At 27.1% G+C, this 21461-nt stretch overlaps 1 protein-coding gene across 2 annotated transcripts; it reads right to left on the reverse strand.

The window, feature by feature from the left end:
- Positions 1–1390: 1390 nt before the first annotated feature.
- Positions 1391–21005, reverse strand: LOC145833878 (TBC1 domain family member 2B-like). Of its 2 annotated transcripts, XM_082941116.1 has the most exons (19): positions 20685–21005; positions 20144–20243; positions 12660–12853; positions 11583–11754; positions 10541–10642; positions 10198–10287; positions 9876–9958; positions 9751–9808; positions 9287–9441; positions 8520–8651; positions 7906–8016; positions 7413–7609; positions 6994–7161; positions 6406–6519; positions 5648–5851; positions 5388–5526; positions 4916–5101; positions 3417–3538; positions 1391–2351 (listed from the first exon to the last, which is right to left on the reverse strand). In XM_082941116.1, exons 1-19 carry the CDS (start codon positions 20736–20738, stop codon positions 2168–2170), a joined length of 2565 nt encoding a protein of 854 aa, XP_082797242.1. In that variant the 5' UTR covers positions 20739–21005; the 3' UTR covers positions 1391–2167. The 2 variants fall into 2 exon arrangements, with proteins under 2 accessions (XP_082797242.1, XP_082797243.1); XM_082941117.1 differs by lacking the exons at positions 11583–11754; positions 12660–12853; positions 20144–20243; positions 20685–21005 and having other exon boundaries at positions 1393–2351; positions 10548–10602.
- Between the last annotated feature and the right edge of the window lie 456 nt (positions 21006–21461).

The raw sequence follows: 21461 nt of genomic DNA on the forward strand, positions 1-21461 counted from the left end.
AAAAAATAAGACTAAGATTACTTTATTTTGTTTTTTTAAACAGTACTTTTATTCATCTTATAGAAGTACTAACAGTTTTGTGCCAGCTTAAAAATTATAATATAAACAGATTTAAATTTATTAAAACTTGTAGTAATGTTTTCGATTTGATTAAATTAGAAGTCATTTGTATTTTGACAAGGAAACCTGTTTTATGTAAGCAAAAAGTTTTTGACTATACTGTTTCTTTATTTCCGTAACACTATACAATGATTGCTTTCATTTTATTTATGTTTAGGTTTACTGTAGATCACTTATAACGTAAGTGAACTTATTTGATATTAACTGTTACTAATTGCTTTTGTCTTTTATTAATCTCTTGATTACTTTATGATCACTTGGTTACTATATAAGTTTGTAAAATCTTATCTCTTTTTAGCTTTGTACTCTACTGATCAGAATTGCTCGAAATATATTTAGTGTTTTCAAAATTGTGTGTCTTGTTGTATAATCTAACCAAAAAAGTATACTTATATAATAATATAAGTTTTTGAATATCTTCTTTATTTTTATTGTATTTGTTTCTTTGTTTCAACATTTTCTAATGTAATAGATTATCTTTGAAACAAAGCAAACTAAAAAATAATACAGGATAATAACTGCTTTATAACCATACAACTGAATGTCTTTTTGGCACGAAGGCTCACCTTTACACAAATGATCACTTTTGCATAAGTTTTCAGTTTTGCACGGACTCAGTTTTACACGAGTAGACACTTTTGCACGGGTCTTAATTTTGCATGAGTAATCAGTTTTGCACGAGTCGTCAAATTTGCACGGATACAGTTTTGCATAAATCGTCATTTTTGGTTGACTTTTGTGTTATAAAAATAAAATTAAGTACATGGAAAGAGTTATTAAAATACACAATTAAACTATATAATATGTTTTATGTTTTAATTTAAAACTAGAATAACTTTTATTTAGATTCATAAACAAATTCTACTTATTAAAATTATAAACTTAGTTTTATTTGAGTTTCACAGCAATCATAAAAGTAAAGTTTATGCCGGGCAAATAAGACTTCTTGTGCAAAAGTTATTACTCGTGCATTTTCGCGCCTACTTACCTAATTATATACAGTACAAAGTTATACTATTCAAACTAATATTCAAAACCAAAATAAGTATACTTTAACTATTATTTTAAGTTAAATAAAACAAATTGAGTTTTGTAAAAGCACTATATTATGAAATTTATTTGTAAACATCTTGTACTTTAAAAAATTTTAGATGTAAAAAACAGACATAGTAATGACATATAAAGGAAAAATTTTAAAATTTTGTTCAAACTTATACAACTATACTTATTAGAGAAGATTATATGAAATATAAAATATTTTAATTTTAGCAGTTAAACAGTTGCAATCTTATCAGCATTAAAAATTTATTTTAGTCGATACTTTTTTATGATCAGGTATTAAACTTGACATACAACTATTAACATAAATGCTAAGGTGAATGAAAAAAAAACTTATTAAACGTTGTTATTTAAAAAAACTATAACACAAATTACTGCAAAAATAATAATTAGAACCATTATGAAAGTAGTAAAACTTTTTGCACATTTTGCTACCACTATAACACAAAAAATGATTATGTAGATAAAGTTTTAGCAGATATTTCCAGTAAGATTAGTATGATTAATTAGACAAAACATATATTTCTATCAGATATAATAAAAAAAACATTTGTTTTAAGTGAGAACTTTTATACGAAATGGCTTATTTAAAATATGCATTCTAACGAAATATTTTTTAAACATACAGAACAATAATGCTATATACTTTACAAAAAACAAACAGCATATAACACGAACTATATTGAATGATTACTGAGTATTGCAATATAAAAAACTAAAAAAAAAACTGTAAAAAACATTTAAGAAAAAAACATAATCTTATATTAAATCCTTCTTTAAACTATAATCTTTTTTTTCGAAATATTTCGATGTAGTAAGATATAAAATTTCTTAGTATACAAAATATTCAATTTCATTATAAAAAGAAACAGAATGTCATGATGTAATACACAATAACAAAGCATAACAACTAGAACATTTGTAATCAAAAATGACAGTAAAATAATTTTATATTTTTATAGAAATCTAAAACCAATACATTGAAAACTTAAGCTTCTTCGTCGCTATGGTGACGGGGGGTGGGAGGGTCAGGTATTTCCCTTACGCTTTGCTTGAACTTCTTGTACGTTTCAATTTCATTTTTTATTTCCACAAGGTGATGGTTTCTCAACCGTGTGATCCTGTGCATGGGGAAAGGATTCATTCCCTCGAAGGCGCATTGCGTCAGTTTCCTGTGTTATACCACGGTTTTATTGAACAAAAAAATATAATAACGTTTAGTTTTAATTATCAACCATTTTGTGATAGTTCGAGTAAAATATGTTCTGTATTACATAATTTTGTCACTCAAAAAAATTCAAGGTTTTTAATATTCAACTGTTGGGAATAAATTAAATTAGTTGTTAAAAACAGTTATACTCAATTTTAGTTATTTCCAACCTTATTTTTGTAGTCAAATTTTTCCTTAAATTACTTTTTTATTACAAAAATAATTGTTGATGGCTTGGTTATATTAACATAGAAATTAAACATATTACTGAATAAAGGGGTTGATCATGCCAATTCGTTCATCAGGCCACAAGTTTCTGTATACTGAGACCGGTTTCGTCCTTATTAGGACTCATCAGTCAGTCTCAACCGAAAAACTTGCAGTCGTCATTATACAAACAGTTTATGATGCTTTCACATGAAGCAACCATTTGCTGGCAATGATCAGTGACGTCAGCATTGTCATTTGCCGTGCAACGTTTAAAACATTGTCTACTAGGCAAGACATCTGGTACGCTCGTTTTAGTACGATCAACAAAAAACATCGGCGAAATTCTGCAGAGCAGAAGCCTGAACTTTCGTTTGCCGTGAGACAAGCTCAAGTTTAACAAAAGGGCTGATCATGCCAATTCGATCAGCAGACTTTCGCCGATGTTTTTTGTTGATCGTACTAAAACGAGCGTACCAGATGTCTTGCCTAGTGGACAATGCTTTAAACGTTGCACGGCAAATGACAATGCTGACATCACTGATCATTGCCAGCAAATGGTTGCTTCATGTGAAAGCGTCATAAACCGTTTGTAGAGTAACGACGGCAAGTTATTCGGTTGTGACTAACTGTTGAGTCCTAATAAGGACGAAACCGGTCTCAATCTACCAAAACTTTGGTCTAATGATCGAATTGGCATGATCAGCCCTTTTGTTAAACTTTAGCTTCATGGCAAACGAAAGTCCAAGCTTCTGCTCTGTAGACTTTCGCCAATGTTTGTTGTTGATTTTACTGAATAACTACTAAATTTATATTGTACCTAGAGTCGATAATGCTGTTAGTCATGTTTTTCATGAAATTAAAAACTTCAGCATGGTCATCGTATCGCAATATTTCTTCCTCGTTCAATTTGAACAAGGCCAGTGCAAAGCGAAACAGCACCTGTAAAAAACTATTTACTTATATTTGAAAAAAATCCCTTTAAACACTATTTTTATTTAATTATTTTACTTTTGAAAAAGAATCAGTGATAGATTCGAAAAGCTTTAAATTTTATATAATTTTTAAAAGTCTAAAATATATATATTTATTTTAAGTTGCAAGTGGTAGTTAAATACAACAAAACCCTTTCGAATATAGAATTATAATGATTATTTTTCATAAATATGTACATACGTACAACTTATATTAAAAAAATATACTTTAGTTTTTGTAAATTAATTTTTAAACACTTTTTACTTATAAAATAACCTAAACCTCAAAAAAAGATATTATCCACAAATTACTAAACTAATGAATTACTACAGTCATGATTTTATGTATGACGTAGTTAAGTTTGTGTGCAATTTATTGGACAATTGAAAGTAATTGTTAGAAATAAACATAGTATAAACTATTGCTCAACTAAGAAAAACTGTATTTTCTACATGTAAAAACCAAATTGAATGATTATTTATTTCGTTTTTTTTTCAGTTATTTTAAACAAAAAAAATATTTATTATATGTAATTTACTTTAGTAATACATATTTATTGTAAAGAAGAATATGTTAAGTAAAATAGATTCTAAAATGAACAAAAAAAAATCCTTTTATGTATAATAATTGTAAAAAAATATTAACAAGTAGTAAGCTACTACCACATGAATTGTTAAAATATCATTATAACCTGTTACTTTGACCGAAACTTAGTTTGTAAAATATATTTGACCGAAACTTAGTTTGTAAAATAAATTCTTGAAAGAATAAATTCATAATCTGTTATTAATAAAAAAGACTTGTCTATACATATATTTATTTATAAAAATAAATATAAACTTTCATGTTTCCTAATAATATTAACTTTTAGCAAATAATTATTTACGAAGCTGAAATATCTTAATTAAAACTTTTTTTTAAGTAATAGTAAATTAAATTACGAAAATAATTTATAAAATGAAGTATTTAAGTCTCATTAACATACTTTAAGTAAAAGTATTTTTTTAAAGTTTATAAATTTTGGAATCAATGTTTTACACTGTTGAAACTTTCTTTTTATGATAAAAACCTAGACGAGGTTGCCAAATGTTTTTGGCAAATTTTTTCCTGGTTTAAAAAATTTCCTCCAGGTTTTAAAAAGTACACACTTTTTGGTATATTTTTAGTTTAAAGTTTTCTGCAACAACAAACTACAATAAAACATACATACTAAATAAAGTACAAGGCAAGGAATTTTCAAAACTTTTGCTTTACACTTTTAAAAACTACTTCTAATTCATACATTTAAATATAAAATTTACTCTTATGTTTATGGACAACCATTTTAGATAAAAAAATATCTACCTTGGAACCTTCGTACAGGAAAATATCCCAAACATGGAAAGTTATGTGATGGTGTAAGTTGTCACAAAATATGCACAAAAACCAGTTGAATGTTATCAATGTGGTGTCCATTTTGTGCGACGTCATGTGACGCAACAATCGAGGTGACTTTTCGCCCAACAAGTCCTTAAACACCCGCTGGTCTGCCTACAGTTCAATTAAATAGCAAGATATAAATTTTTAATTTTTTAAAATTGTTTACATAAACTTTAAAAATTTAAGTTACTTTAAAAAAAATAGTTTAAGTTTTATAGTAATAAATTTTGTACATTCTCATCGATTACAAGGTAAATACTTTTAGAAATTTAATATCAAAATCCGTTAGCTTAGGCGAAAAGCAACCTAATTAAGTTAAGCCTAGTTTTTTCTCACTAGATTACATTATTTTATTACTATTTATGTAACAAATCTTTAGCTCAACATGCGATCTAACTTGAGAGGCAATCAAAGTTTCACTGTAGTAGCCGTTAGGAAGTATGCACTCAATAATAGCGACCAAAGTCCAAAATGCATCTTCTTCATTAGTGAATAGCAATGCAACTGCAGCGAGTCTGTTCAAACCCTGAGTATATCTGTTGTTTGTACGTCCGTTTACTTAACTTGTTTAATGATAACATGATACTTTTCTACTATGATTTCTTATAATGAAAATAAACAGTTTTTTAAACTTAATAACTCATGTCATTCGTTTACCCAATAGCGGGATTGTGATTACTGTAGGCACGAAGAACTCTTCTCAACGGATCGATACCGGCAGCACTGTTGGAGTTGAAGAACTTGTTGTAAGGAAGTGTTCTCAGCAAGTCCAGTTCTATTTGTTTCGCTACGAGCTCCGGTTGTGCCAACTGCACCATTTGCTCGTAATAATCTTCTCCGAACTTGCTCAGGATTCTTTCTCTAAATGTAGAATATAATATCAATTTTGAATTTCAAGTAGCAATTGATGTCGTACAAGTGGTAATTAAAGGTTACTACAATCAATTTAAATGTCTATTTCTTTAATCAAAATATAAAGAAAACTTTTTTATACGAAACTTAACTTGCAATTTTAAAGCAAAAACTAAAACTTACTATGAAAAATTGCTACAAAGGTAATTAATAATATTCTCTTTTTGTTAAGGATAAGAAAACTGAAATTTAAAACTAGTAAATTCAAAGCAACAACAAATCAACAATATATATATTAAAATTTTTAATTATTTAAAAGTTTGTAAAGTATTAAAAAAAATTAATAGCTATTTAAAATAAAAAATATATATATTAACTTACTTTTTTAAATAAAAAGTATTTAAACACACTTTTTTTTAAGTATTAAAAGTTATTAAAAAGTGTTTTCAAGTAAACAAGTAAAAACTATCAAATTTCACTTTATTAGTAAAAGTTAGTTTTTGCAAGATATGCTTCATACTATCCTTTACAAGAGATAAAATAAACTTTTTCTTGAAACTAACTGGATGTGTCTAGTTCTCTGTTTAACCATCCAGCCCCAAACTTTAGATCTCAAACTATTTGGTATTCCGTTTCGTATTAACATTTTCAACTCATAAGATCTTTCCAATTTTTCACTGAATAGTTAAGAAGTTATGACTTAAGCTTATTAAAGTGTAACTAAATTTATCAGAAATTAAAAAATCTTATGAAAAAAATTAGATGTTAGTTATTTTTAAAATTACTAAAACTATAACTTTGGTACTATTAGGTAAAACTTTATCTTAAATTTATCGGTTGTTGGACAGACGGTTAATTTCTTAATCAACATAACATATGAACTAGTACATACTTTATGTAAATAACAATTGTTTTAAAATAAGAATAGTAATTACTATGTTTAAAATTTCTACCAAATAAGAACGTCAAAAATTTAAGTTTAAATGTTTTGTATTATTTAATTAGAATTAAATAAAAAGCATGTAGTCAAAAGACTTTACTAAATAAATTTAAATATAAATAAAACGTTTAGAATGATACAAAAAGTGCCCAGTCTTTATTTAAAGTTATCAGTAAAGCTTTTATTTCAAAATGACAATAAAAAAGCTAACTGGTTGTCAATATATTGCTTCCAATTATTTATGTGCTGTTTCTTTTCGGCTAGAAATTTCTTGTCCATTTCAAGCCTCTGTATAGCGGAATGTTGAGCCGCTTGTTTTAAACTGGTATCATCTATCGTCAGTCTTTTGCTAAATCCATACTCATCATATTCACCACCTCTGTAAACAAAAAAGAATAACTTCAAAAACATTTTTTTTAATGACGCCCTAAACAGCTTTTTAAAACTCATACAAGTTTTGATTTTGTCACTATAAAGTTTAAGTAAATAAACATTTAAAAATAAGTTGAATAATGTGTGGTATATTTAAAAATTCAGCTCCTAGCATACTTACTTAACTTATTATTTAATTGTTTAAACACAACCTGAGAAACAAAAACTGCATTATTGCTAATCATACAACACACTGACTTTGCGCTGATTTGTACATTATTCTTTTCAATTTCGTTGTTGATCAAGTTCCTGATGTTTTCTTTGCGTTCCGCCTCGTCAAACCCGAGATTCGCGCCACCAAGTGAGGAAAAGCCCTGTTGGTCACGTGACTTGTCTGACAGCATGACCAGGAATTTGCTCTGCATCTGCAGGAATTCTGCGTCGCGGTTGAAGTACTGTTTTGTTGGTTTGTTTTTATTATTTACCTTTAAGAAGTATTATTCTTGTTAGAACGTAAATATAGTTATTTTTATTTATAAAATAAGGAAATCAGTTATGCAAAAGTCATGCTTACTTTTAAAATATATTACAATTTAGTAAAAATAACAATGGATATTATCAATAGACAAAACCTTTAAAAAGGATAATATTCGGACTAAAACTTGTAAAAAACAACACCAAAATATTTATTTTTTGGTTTAGTTTTTAAAAGACGCAATGTAAAACTATACTATTGTTTACTTTTAATTACCATGATTTCCAACTCTTTAATTTTTTCTTCATCTTTCTTTTTTATTTGAAACAAATCTACGATTTCATTGTTTAAAAATTTGTTTTGCAACTTGTAAGCTTCTAAATTATTCTGAAATAAAAATTACCTAAAATTTAGCATCATTTAGTTGTAATTTAATATGCAAATAGTTTATATATTTCTTTTTTTTTTTGGTTTTATTTAATTTTTGATTAGACTTTCATACGCAACTTCAACTAAAAAAATATGTAGTTAAACTATTTTTAAGTAAAAAAAATATTACTATGTTTTAGATATAATTTTTAGTATTTTTTGATTTAAATATACTTATATAACCGCATAAGCTACAAAACAACTTAATTGCATAATGATTATATTAATTTTACTACTTAAAAATTCTATAAATTAACGAAGGTTAAATATTAAAAAATTTCAACAAAAGATGAGTTAAAATTCTTTTTTAAAACTACCGTCATAATTAATTTCAAAGCTCTAAAACTTACTAGTTATAGCTTAGCACTTACACTTAACATTAAAAACTTTTTAAATTTAATTGAATTAAAGTTAAAGAAAAAACAATTCATTTCAGTAAACAAAACGCTAATGGTCTTCACCTTTAAAACTTTTATTTCTTCAGCTTGTGTGTCAACATAGACATAACTGCCTCCTCCCTCTTTATTCAAGTGACATTCCCTGGCTAAATTATTCGAAGAATTAGACGAGATATTTCCAGATAATCGTTTCAACTATAAACAAATAAAGTTCATGAAATTCAATTATTTTTTGTTATTTAATGAAACTGCAATTTAACGGATAAGAAAACAAAAATATATATAAAATAATTACTAGACATATGTACTTAATACTAATACAAAATAATTTTTTAAAGTTTAAAAATTCAAGCTTTAAAGGTGAAATATAACTACTAAAAAAGTTAATTCAGCACATTAGGGCCAGGGGTCGACAAACTGCGGTCAATCAGGTACTTTTCTGCTACGAACACAATTTTTTAAAACAATAAAAGCAAAAGTTTTTGTGGTGAAAAATCACAATTAGACTGTTAATTTAATTATTACCCCTTACTAGTTTCTTAAAATTGCTTATATTACATTTTGGTTAAAAATATAATTTTTATTCTTAAATAATTTTTGAATTTTTTTTTCATGCTACCCGCGACTTATGAAAAGCTGCCAACCCCTGGGCTAGACCGATTCTTTAAAATTAAAAAATAAATTTTATTATGTTTTTATAACAAATTTATTAAACAATAATTTTCAACTTTAAACTCAAATAAACCTTTTAAATTATTCAATTTAAAAAATGAAGCACAAACATAGACTTTAATTATTAAATAAAATTATTAAATTAATTATTTTTTAACTTTTTGGTCTAGATCGTTAGCTACGTTTTCCTTGATTTTAACTTTTTCTTTTAGCATTTCAACAGTCTCATTTAAACTGAGAACTTGCTTTTTAAGTTTTTGATTTTCATCTTTTAGTACATCTAAGTCATTTGCATATTCTGAAGAGAGGTTTTCTAAAAAAATGTGGAATTTAAAACTGATCAAAATAGAATAAAATACCATACATTTCTTTTAAATAAATCTAATCTCTGTAAATAAGAAAATGTATAGAAAACAAGAATGTTAGGTAAAAAATGCTGGGACAATTAACTATTTAGTTACATATAAAAAATTAGATAAGTAAAATATTATTTTTTACAACTTAAAATTAAAATTCATACAAAATCATAACCTTTTACAGTAGTATTTTTTTTAATTTACAAACAAATTTTTGCGCTAGACTATTAAAACTTTAGAGTATTCTAACCTATAATCAAACTAACCATTAAGAGATAAACTTTCGTATTTGCTAAATTCTCTTTTCAACAACAACATTGCTTCCTACAAAACATACAGTCAATTATACAAGTTAAACTACAACATTCAATTTCAAAACTGTTACTCTAACCTCTCTTGCATTAAGTTTTGTATTGAGTAATTCAATTTCCATGTCTTTATCACGAATAATACTTTTTAGTTCCTCTACTATAGCTACAAGTAGAACAGATTTATAACAGAAATATGTAAAATTTTTTTTTTACATTAAATTATCAAAAGTGAAAACTTTGTTATGTTAGCAAAGTTTTTAGAATTTATAGTAAAAAGTTTTTATCAATATATGAGTAGTAAAGTTAAGGCTAGAAAAGATTTAAAACTAATTTAACATTGTTTAAAATTAACAGCAATATAATTTATAAGTTTCAATTTAAAGTAACGTATAAAAAACATACGTAATTTCTCCATAATTTTATTTTTTAATGGATCAGCTCCTTTTGAAATTCCAGATTTTAAACCTTTTAAAGCGTTTCCCATCACATGTCCTACAAATTTTACTAGTAGTTTTTTCTCTTAAACTTCTGTTTTATATTTTAAAAGTAAACTTTATACAATGAATATCAAAATTGCATTATTTAGGTTAGACAAATAAAAAAAATTAACCTACTTATTTTCATTAAGATATATTTAAACAAAATTGTGTTTAAACGGTATTGTAACTATTATAATAAACGGTATTATTATAATAGCATATTTGTTATGCGCATTTACAAAAATTTCAAACTGAAAAAACCAAACCATAAACTTTTAAGTCGCTGGTTGTTCTAATGTTATTTTCCGATGATTCATTGTTTTTTGAAATAGTAGATGAAAGTTCAACTAATGAGCTGTTTTGTTTTTCTAAAATATTAAACAAAGTTTAAATTTTTAAGTAGTGTATGATCAGTTATAAAAATTTAATAAGTTAGAACCTATAAAAAGTCAACACGACTTAATTTGATTCCTAAAAGTAAAAAATAATAGACTATTAAGTTGTTATCTGTAAAGCAGAATTTTGATTATTGAAAAATTAACTTTAATTTCTTAGAAAAATCTTCAAATAATTTTTTCTTTCTTTTTGAGTTAAGCTGATAATTTTCAAGCAGTTATAAACAATTTAACTACATATTTGTACCCAAAGTATAAACATTTTCTCATAAAAAAGTATAAAAAAATATTGATGCAAAAAATGTAAAAATAATAAATAATAACAAATTAGTTTTCTTTTAGTTAATAAACTAAATTTATTCAATAAAAAAAATTTACTTAACATGTCAAAAGTTTTCAAACCAAGTACTTTTTTTCTCTGAAAACTGATAATTTTCAACGAGTTAGAGGAAAATTTGTTTTAATGAATACTAAAATAAATTTCCACAAAATTCATAGCTATAAGTTTTAAAAAAAATTTAAAAATATTATACTATATTAAAATAAAAAATCCTGTATTTGTCTATAATCGTTAAGTAATTTTTGTATGTTTAAAAAAGATGTTTTAGTGTTCAATCATAATTGTAAAACTATCATTAAAAAAATAAAAGCTTTCGTTGTAAATGTTATATGGTAAACGAGCATGTAAATCTGACATGAAAAACTAAACTTTCTACCACTTAATTATGTTTAAAGTTGATAACATCTTTATGTATAAAATTATGTTGTTTGACTAGTTTTGTGAACACTAAAATCTTAATCATTATACCAAAGTATTTTTTTAGAAAAGTTATTCATTTAAAAGAATTAAAACGAAAATAAAATAACAACTAAACTTGTGAAAATTAAAAGTTATACTTTTAAAACAACTTACTGCATTTTTTTGTTTTGTTTGACAATGAAGCTAGTAATCCATCTGTAGTGTCATTTTCATCTAAATAAAAAGTTGAGTTTCCACTTTTTTTAGGAAGTTTAATATTACAATAATTTGTTCTCATTTGCTGTAAATTTTCTACCCACCAAGTTAATTCTTGAAGACTATCTGCCTAAAACGGAATTACTTTTTAAACTATAACAAATTTTATATTTAGTTAGAAGTATGTTTTTAAAGCACAATTTTTCAAAATAAGCACCTGTACAAAGTATTTTGCATAAAACCAATAGAAACTTAATGTCTAACTTTATTATACTTTTTTTTAATGATGTTTTTTTTAATTATACTTCACTTTTAAAAACTTATTTTTATAGTTCATAATATAATGAATATATTATAATGAAAGCAAAAAAATTAAACTTGACAATTCGAATTAAAAACTTAAAGTTTCTTTAGTGGCTTACTATGCACAACAATTTAAAAGTTAGAAAACCACTGATATAAATACTTGTGCTTAAAACTAAAAACATACTCAAAATAGGTAGAATATAGTTTTTAATATATGTACTTTGTTGTAATGTATGCTACTACTTGTCTAATATATTGCTGTTTAATAATATTATGTTTTGTTTTAGTACTTAGATTACTTATTTATAAATACCACAATACTTGAAAATTATTTTAGTAAAAACTTTAAAATATGTGTTTGAATGCTTAATTAAAAAATTAAAACATGATGTTTTTTAACATTAAAAAACGAAAAATGTTTTTTTCTGTCCACATTATTGTAACTTATAGTTTACAGCACAGATTGTTCTATTAAACTGTAGAACATACAACAAAAAGTTTTAAGTTTGATTTCACAACATAAGAGTTGTTATTTATTTGTATACAACAAATTTTTACATCTTTTATTTAAAGTTAGTTTTCTTCCTAAAAATATAATTAAAAACTTTTCATTTTCTTAGTATATTAGTGTGCACAGCTTTTTTTATCTTTAATAAACATATTTTAAAAAACTAAATAAAAGTTATAGAAATCTTGATATAAATAGTGTTATTTGATAAAATTTCTTACTTTTAGCTTGTGAATAACATTGTTAGTTGTGGTTATTGTAAATTCATCAACAACATCATCTAACAAAAAACTGAATGATGAATTTCTTATTGGAATTTTTTCAACAAAATCTGGTTTAAACACCGGGGTTTGTTGCTTGTAAGCATACAAATGAAATGTTTCCTCATCAAATAAGAAGTAATATTTTTTTTGTGCTTTAAGTTATACTGGAATTATTCTTTGAAGTTTTTTAAATGTAAAAAAAAACATACATACTTAATACATAACATTAAATCAATGTTGCAAAAATTATGTAGCTCATTGTACTGTATTTTATTAATGAGTTACTTAATATACTTTTTTACATAATCTTAAATTTTTATAACTAAAGCTAATATGTTGAACAAGGATTTGCTCTTCATCCACAATCCTCAAAATTAACGTGGTTGTCATTAAAAGTACAATTCAGGGTTGTAACTATCAAACACCAATTGAACCATGTAATACTGTATGTAACATTTTTATTCTTAACAAAGTTGAGCATAATCAGTTGTCTAAATCAGAGCTATTTTGGCCAGAGATTAACCTAGGGATCATTCAAGAGATGAGTGGTTAATTTTTATTAAAATATGAGAGACTTTAAAGAGAGCATCAGTTACAAACAACAAAAAAGCAGAAATTAGTTTATTCCACTGTGCACACAGCAAGCAACTAATTCTTAACTGATGGAAAAATCTAAGGACTAATTTTCAAACCTAACGGAGTCTCAGTTTCTTTAATTAAAGTAGCAATTGATGTGAATAGAACAGAGCTTAGAAGCCTGCAATATGACTACAATTATTAAACTGAACCTTTCCAAACGTTTGCCACTTGAGTAAAGAAGTAAGGTTGAAACTTGCAGATTTACTACAGTAAATGATTGAAAATATTATTAATAGAATGTAACATGAAAAAAGAAATAAGGGATATGATGATTGCAGGTGTTGGAGACACTGACATTAACAAAGAAACCTCAAAAAAAATTGTTAACACTATTGAAACAATTTACTTTATAAATTCAAACATCAGCAGTTCCCTATTCTAATGTCATAACAAATAAGGCAAACTTTAACACAGGGAGTAATTACCACTGTAATCCTTAACAAGGCTGTAAAAAGATATTTTATATTTTAACAAAAAGGTAATGAAAAATATAAACCTTTTAGATACTGTCATTTTTTAAAACGCAGTAGAGTAAAGAATAATAATTCCATCCAAACTCAAAATGATGACTCTTAAGTATTTTACAAGAAGATAACCAAGTAATGTCACTAGATGCTTTTGAATTTTAACATAATTAACAAAAAAAAGCTGGCCTAAAGCCAAGGCAGCTACTGATCATCCTTGTACGTGAGTAATTATTGTCAAATGTGATACAAACAAGTCTGCATGGGTTAGTTCTTTAGCTAATACTGGTGTTTAACCAAAACTCTAAGGATGGAGAGACTTCTAGATGATAGGTTTTTGTAAAAATTTAATGCTTGTTGCTGTGACATTTTGAACTGGAAATAAATTTCTTTTAACATACTTGATTTCTTCAAAGCTAAATTTAACTAAATGTCTCAAATAACGAGTTAATTACATAAAATTGTATATGTCAACAACTCTGTGAAAGGATCTTTCCTTTCTCATAAAACCATGGTTAATCTCCTGATCATAAATGATGATTTACCTACTATTACCTCTAACACCTTATGAAAATTTGAAAGTTGCTCTGAGTTCAAATTGTGAAGTTCCTTGTCAAAAACTTGATCATAAACCGTTCCAGCAAATGAGTAGGCTTTCACTAATAGGTTTACCATTTGATGGCAACTACATGGAACAAAAGTTCAAAAAGGACAAAATATTATAAAGTACTTTCAAAAGTAACCAGGAGTATAAAAGAAGTTTAAAGAAGGATGAAATATTGTAAACTTAGTTTAACAGGGTGGCCTGTGGTATTTTAGAATTTTCTTTCAAGTTTGCTGAATTACTTCCATGTTTTTTAAAGTACATGTTTTTAGGTCACTTTTAGTTTAAAATTAAGTTTACAATAAAAAATGTGTTAAATAGTATAAAAACATTGAAAAGATATTGTAAAGCTACTCTAAGTGTGTTTTTTAACAAAAAAATTTTTGATGCTATTGCTAACATGAAATTTTTTATCTATATGATAGACTTTTTGTGTCAAATCAAAATTTCACTATTAAACATGTAAAAATTGCTCAAAATTCCAGGTTTTTTAGTGTTGTTCAAAACTCTAGGTTTTTCCAGTTTTTTAAACTAAATTGTCAAATTCTAGGTTTTTCTATGTTTTTCCAGGATTCCAGGTTTAGTGGCCACCCTGCTTAAAGTGTGATGATATCTAAGTAAAATATTGTCATTCTCTACCAGGAGAAGGGATAGATTGATTTGTCTTAGTGTAGAGTTACATTTAAAAACGCTAATTTTTTCAAAAACTAAGTGTCTATATTACATTCTTAGAAACACTGTTGAACTACTACCTTTAGTATTTTTAGACAAATATTTTGATGATATTAAAATAAGGACAGTTTGATTTTTAAATGCCTAGCATGCTAAGGAAAAGGAATAGAACAAGGCAAAATAAGTAAAACAGTCTGTTTAATATACCAGGAGTATACTTTGAAAGCTTAATTCAAGCAACATTGAGCAAAAACAGTTGCTTTATATTACTCTTAAGATGTATAACACTTTAATTTTAAAACTTGTTGTGATTTATTTTATTTTTAAACAACTATTATATGTTTCACTGTTTTAAAGAAAAATAAACAACCAGTTTTAACAAGGTAACTTTGTCACTTAAACTAGAATTGCCAACCTGCAAGTTATTTTTAATAATTTTTTCTGTGACCACCAAATGCCTGCTGATACCTGATCCCTGTTTTTTTCTAAAAGTTAGTTGAAGCAGTTTCAATACTATTAAGTATTTGGTCAATTTACTGGAATGAATATATGTATTGCCTTATTAAATATTTGTATATTTGTCAGTGTGTAAAGAAGTAAAATAAAATGATTCAATTAACAATTTGATACATAGTAACTTTAATTTAAAAAAACAATTAGATGTTAGCACTTTTTTCCAACTGATTATGTTGTTTAAGTCTGTTGTAGCATTTGCAATATATTTACTTTTCAGTAACTTGTTTTTGTATCTTCAGCAAAATGCAGACAGACTGGCAAAATTAGTCGGAAATCTTGTGTATGACCACTGCAACGGAAGAGGAGAAAAGTTCTCAGTGTGATTTGTTCGATTTTTTGTTTTTCAAATGCTTATTTTAGACCAAAACACATTAGCTGTGAATAATATTTCGCATTACTTATCGTTTTCCGAGCAAAATATTAGCGAGGTTTTCAAAATATAATTTCCGTTGGTTTATTAGAATGCTAATGTTGGTAAATCATTTCCTGTGTTTTATCTTCTGCTGTAAAAAACTGATACAAAATAGTTAAGTTCAAGTAATTTAATTCAATTTTTTCTACATGCGCAACTTTTATAAATTTAAGCTACATTTAACCTTCAACCACAGTTCCTAACCTTGAAATATATAATTTTAAAAGAGTTTCTACTTAAGTTAATTTATTTATATAGCTTTATAATAGAAGTATTCACCTTGTTTTATAATATCTGCCATTAAAAAAAGATGTTAGGTTTTTAACTAGTTTTAAACTTACTTAATGCTGTAAATTCAAAGAATACTGTATTCATTATTATCTTATACTGCATTTATCTTATACTGTTATTTTAAAGTTTTATAAACAGTAAGAATTTTATGTAGTGTAATTGTAATATTTAGTGTGGAATTATTAAGCTTTAGCTCATTTTAGTTTATATGTTTATACTTGTTTTATCTCAGATATTTACATTGTTATTAAATTCACTTAATTCAACAATGCAGCTACCAAACGCTAGATGAATTATGTGAGTTAGTTTGCAGGCTTCTGGACCTGCATAAAATTGAGCATGAAAATAATTCTGGTTCATCAAAAAGTGTATCAATGCCAAATGAACCTCAACTGATTCGGCCAAGAGTGGACCATAGAATCATCAAGAAACATGGCTTGCTTTCATTCGCAGGTGGGAGGCATTCAAAATTGGTTCAAACATAAGCAGCCAGAATGCAAGCATACAACTGTCTCAATGTGCGCATGACAAACTTGGTGATCTCATGTTGACAAATTATCTTAGGTTAATGGCAAAGTTAGAAGATTATGTAGCTAAATTGATGGAGTTAATAGCGGTCATGAAAGTTGCAGTTGGTGTTAAAAGAACAGAACTAGTAAGCTTGCATCAAGACCACGATTAGATTTTTGAACATTTGCAACCCGTGTTCAAAGTAAGGCAGAAACTTGTAATTTCACTACAGTTAGTGAGTTTGAATGTGGAAAGAAAATGTTGCAAGTTATATAGAAGAAGAAATTAAAGACGTGATGCTTGCAGGTGTAGGTGACAAAGATATTAGAAGAAAAGTTCTAATCACTGAAGATATGTTGTCCAAGTCATCGTTTGAGATAATTTCCTTTATTGAAAGCAAGGAAATGGGTAGACATGCAACAGAGAACTCTCGGAATGTATCAGCAGTATCTTCGTTTCAACGAGAGAAAAATAAATCTTTTAATGTAGGGGATAAGTCCCAATATGTATCTTGCCAGCACTATAAAGAGTTGTTTCATCCATTCAAAAGGAAAGGAACTCAGAATGTAAAACCTTTTAGATACTCATTTTTTTGTTGATGCAGCCAGTCAAAGAAGGTTAATGCTGTTCAAACCTATGATGATAGTTCCTGTTTTATACATTAGAATACACAAGTAATGTCATTACACGTTAATAAACAAATTATGTTGAACAACATTATTTCTGACAAGAGAAATTTGCGTAGAGCCTAGACATTCAACATTCCTCAAACATCAATTAAAATTACTAAATACAGCAAAAACAAGTTTGTTATGGTTAGTGCGTTAGCTGATAATGGTGCACAGTCAAATCTTTGGGGATAAAAAAATTTTCAAGATGCTGGTTTTGGTAAGAATAACCTACTTCCTGCATCAATCAATTTTCCAGCTGCTAAAAAATTCTAATAAACATTTTAGGTGTTTTCAGAGTTACTGTTAGTGGAGTGTCTCCAAAAAACAAGGTAGTCAGCTGCAATAGTGTTATTTATGTCAGTGACTCAATGACTAGGTTTTTTCTCTCATATAAAACAATGGTTGAACTTCTTATCATAAATAGAGATTTTCCCACTATTGGCTCTCATCTGCCTCATCAGCATTCAAAAGTTGTTGCAAATTAAAATGAAAAAGATCAAAGTAAACTCAAGTCACACGAGGTAACCTGCAGTTGCCCAACCAGAAGCAAAGTTCCAGATAAACCATGCAAGCTTCCATTCAAGGCTACAAGTGAAAATGTGAGTAAGATGTGTGAGTGGCTTCTGCAAAGATATGCAACTTCTATGTTTAATATATGACCAGTTAACCAAATGAGTGGGCCCCCACTTGAAATTCATTTGGAATACTAAACCTCTTGCTTTTCATACTCCAGCACACGTACCAATTCATTGGTAAAAGCAAGTTGAAGGGAATCTCATAAAGGATGAGAAGTTAGGTGTTTTGGAAAGTGTCCCATTTGGTGAACCTGTAATCTGGTGTCATGATATGTTTGTCACAAAGAAACAAGGTGGGATACCTAAAAGAACTGTAGATCTCCCACCTCTTAATTGTATTGCAAGAGAGAAACATATGCTTCAGAAACTCCATTTAAATTGGCACACAGAATTCCAAAAGCAACATTCAAGACTGTAACAGATGCTTGAAACAGGTATAATGGAGTTCTGTGAGAGAAAGTGATAGGCATCTCAAGCAGGTTTGCGTGGTTTGATTAAGTGCCTACAAGACTTACTTTTTAAATTTGAAGTACCTGAGGAGATATCAAGTGATGGTGGTTCAGAATTTTTGTCTAGACCAACAAATGAATTTCTTAAAACCTGGGATGTTACACATCGAATAGCTTCAGCATACTATCCAAGGTCAAATGGAAGAGCAGAAGTCACTGTAAATTAAGCTAAAAAACTCTTAAGGTCCAATGTTACTGAATCAGGTAGCCTAGATTTTTGAGTGTGATGCTTCAGTTGAGGAACACCTTTGACAACAACTGTAAAGTATACCCAGCTGAAATTATATAAAGACAACAGCTGCAAGATGATTTTGCTTTTTTAAACAAGCTGGACAAGTTTTCTAATCCTGCGGTGCAACCTGTAAGGAGAGAAGCATGGAAATTAAAAGAAGAGGCAGTGCGTACAAGATTTGTCAAAATTGCAGAAGCTATCAACCACAAAGCTAGGAAGTTGTGACCTTTGTAGGTTGGCAGTAGGTGTCTACTGCAGAACCAGAGCGGCAACCATTCATGTAAATGGGACAGGAGTAGAGTTGTTATGGAGGTCCTTTCACATGATCAATTTGTAGTGAGAATCAATGGCTCACGGAGATTGACGTAAAGGAAAAGAAGGTTTTTGAAGTTGCACAACCCAATCTCAACAAGTATTGATGCAAGGGCATCCTATGGTTGGTGTTGAGATCAATCTAGCTTACAAGAGCACAATGTAAGTCATCAATCTCCTGATTAGCTTTCAATGTTTTCTAATGATTTGAATGATGCCAGAATTAATAAGACAAATGAAGCTGATGGGGATCATAAGAATGTTGAGGAAGAGCACACTACTGCTCCTATGGTTTCCATAAAAAAAAAAGTACCACTTACTCTGTGTAGGTTAAAATATTTTAATGCCCCAGGTCTAAATTGGTTATATAAACAAAGACAGAATGAATTGACCGTAAATTAAATGTTAAGTTTTGTAGAACTTAATTGTATTGTTTTTTTTTTTTGTATTAGGGTTATATTATTTATTTGTTAATCGTTAATTTGTTAAAGTTTTTTACTTGGTTAAAGCCAAAACTAATTAGTTAATTAGTATATTGAAATTATCAAAATTTTTAATAAATTCCTTTTGTTACTTATCTAGATTTCCTCATTTGAATTTTGTTTTACCTTAAGTTTATTTTTCCTTAAATGAGCTGAAGGGGATGTAGAATTATTAAGCTTTGACTCATTAGTTTATATGTTCATACTTGTAACAGATTACTTACATTGTTATTAAATTCAATTAACTCAACAAGGAGTTACTCTTCATACAGGTTTGCCACAACTTGATACAAAAAAGCCAGCCTGAAGGGCAAAAATTTGGCTTTAGTTTATCAAAAAACCAAAAATAGAAAGGGGGATAATTAAATAATTACTAATAACTAAACTCAAAAACTTTAAAAAAAAATTATAAAAAAAGACTAAATATATAAACAAATTTTCTAGAACACTTTTATTAAAATAAAAATTAAAAAATTACAGGACTTCACTAAATTTTGAACAAATAAAAATGTATTTAAACCTTTTTAAATAAAATAAATAAGCAATTGTTTACTTTTTATAGGACCAATACTGTAGACTTTTGTTAGGAATCCCTTCATTTCTTTTGGCATAACAGTAGAACACTTTTTTTCATTTGTCTTTTCATTTGATTTCTGTTAGTAAACATTTCTTAAAAATAAATAAACTTCAAGTAAATAAATTTAATAAAAATATAAAAACTTAAAATGATTTTTTCTAACTAATATTTTTATGTAACAAAATATAAAAGTATTCAAACAATGCTAATTACACATGTATTTATAATGTAGTTCTTAAAAGTATTCCAGACAATGTTATAATCTCAAATATTGTTTTAAGACAGAAAATAGTTTAGAAAGGACTAAGTTTTGTTTTCTTTCTTATGAAATATGATAATTCTAAGCAAAAAAAACATATAATATAGATACACTAAGTTCTATTAAACTGCTTAAGAAGTTAAAATAAACCATGTTTCTCCAGTAAGGATCAAACTAGTAACTCTATAATATCAGATAAAAAATTTATTGTGTTTATAAACAATATCTTTTAGAAAAAAATAATATATAAAAACAAACTTTTTCTGGACTAAGGTCTATTAAATTACCAACTGGCACCTTCTTGCTATCCATTTACTCAAATTGTTTCAGTTTCAGAATGTTAGCTGTATTTTAAAATGATATGAAGTAAGTCATTAATTAGGTTTTAATAATAAATGATGAAATTTGCTTTTCAAGTAATTCTATTGTAAATTTCTTTGCGCGGTTTTATGATGTTCTTAACCCTTACTAAAATGTAAGACAATTTCAACTAGGTGTACCAGTCAATTTCGGATTAAAACTTTCTGAAGTAAATGTTGTTGAAGGAATCATGTACTATACTGAACAAACATTCATAGTTGGGACTTTCCCATTAGAAACTACTATCTAAAATGGATGTGATCAATTTTCCCCAAATATTTTTTAAAATCCCCTAAATTATGCTGATTAAGCAAATATGCAATATAGCTTTTTCAATGAGGTAAAATCATTCAACCGTATAAATTGGTGCTAACAGCTAAACAATCGTATATAACATAACATTTTTTGAGTGAAACAATAAAATCTTACAATATTTAAATTTTAGAACAGTAGAAATGGTGACACAGTTAATAGCACATAAATAAATAACATTGATGTTAGCCTTATCTAAGAGCACTATGTAAGATTACCATGTATTGACCTGACTTAGAGTTAATACTTAGGTTTTCATTTAACACCTAGTATTAAATTTTGTAAAATTTACTAAAAATATATACCATAAGATAATAATTACCATAAAATAATTTTCACAGAATAGAAAATTCCTAATTAACT

Source organism: Thalia democratica, chromosome 4, assembly GCF_965202585.1.
Source record: "Thalia democratica chromosome 4, ktThaDemo2.hap1.1, whole genome shotgun sequence".
Taxonomy (NCBI): Eukaryota; Metazoa; Chordata; class Thaliacea; order Salpida; family Salpidae; genus Thalia; species Thalia democratica.

Excerpts from the sequence above, each read along its gene's own strand:
- LOC145833878 (XM_082941116.1), bottom strand. The coding sequence starts at position 20,738 with ATGGATAGCAAGAAGGTGCCAGTTGGTAATTTAATAGACCTTAGTCCA. Across the intron at positions 20,244-20,684 it reads TAGACCTTAGTCCAGAAAAA|AAATCAAATGAAAAGACAAA; the intron begins GTTTGTTTTTAT and ends GTTTACTAACAG. Across the intron at positions 9,809-9,875 it reads CAAAACTTAATGCAAGAGAG|GAAGCAATGTTGTTGTTGAA; the intron begins GTTAGAGTAACA and ends TATGTTTTGTAG.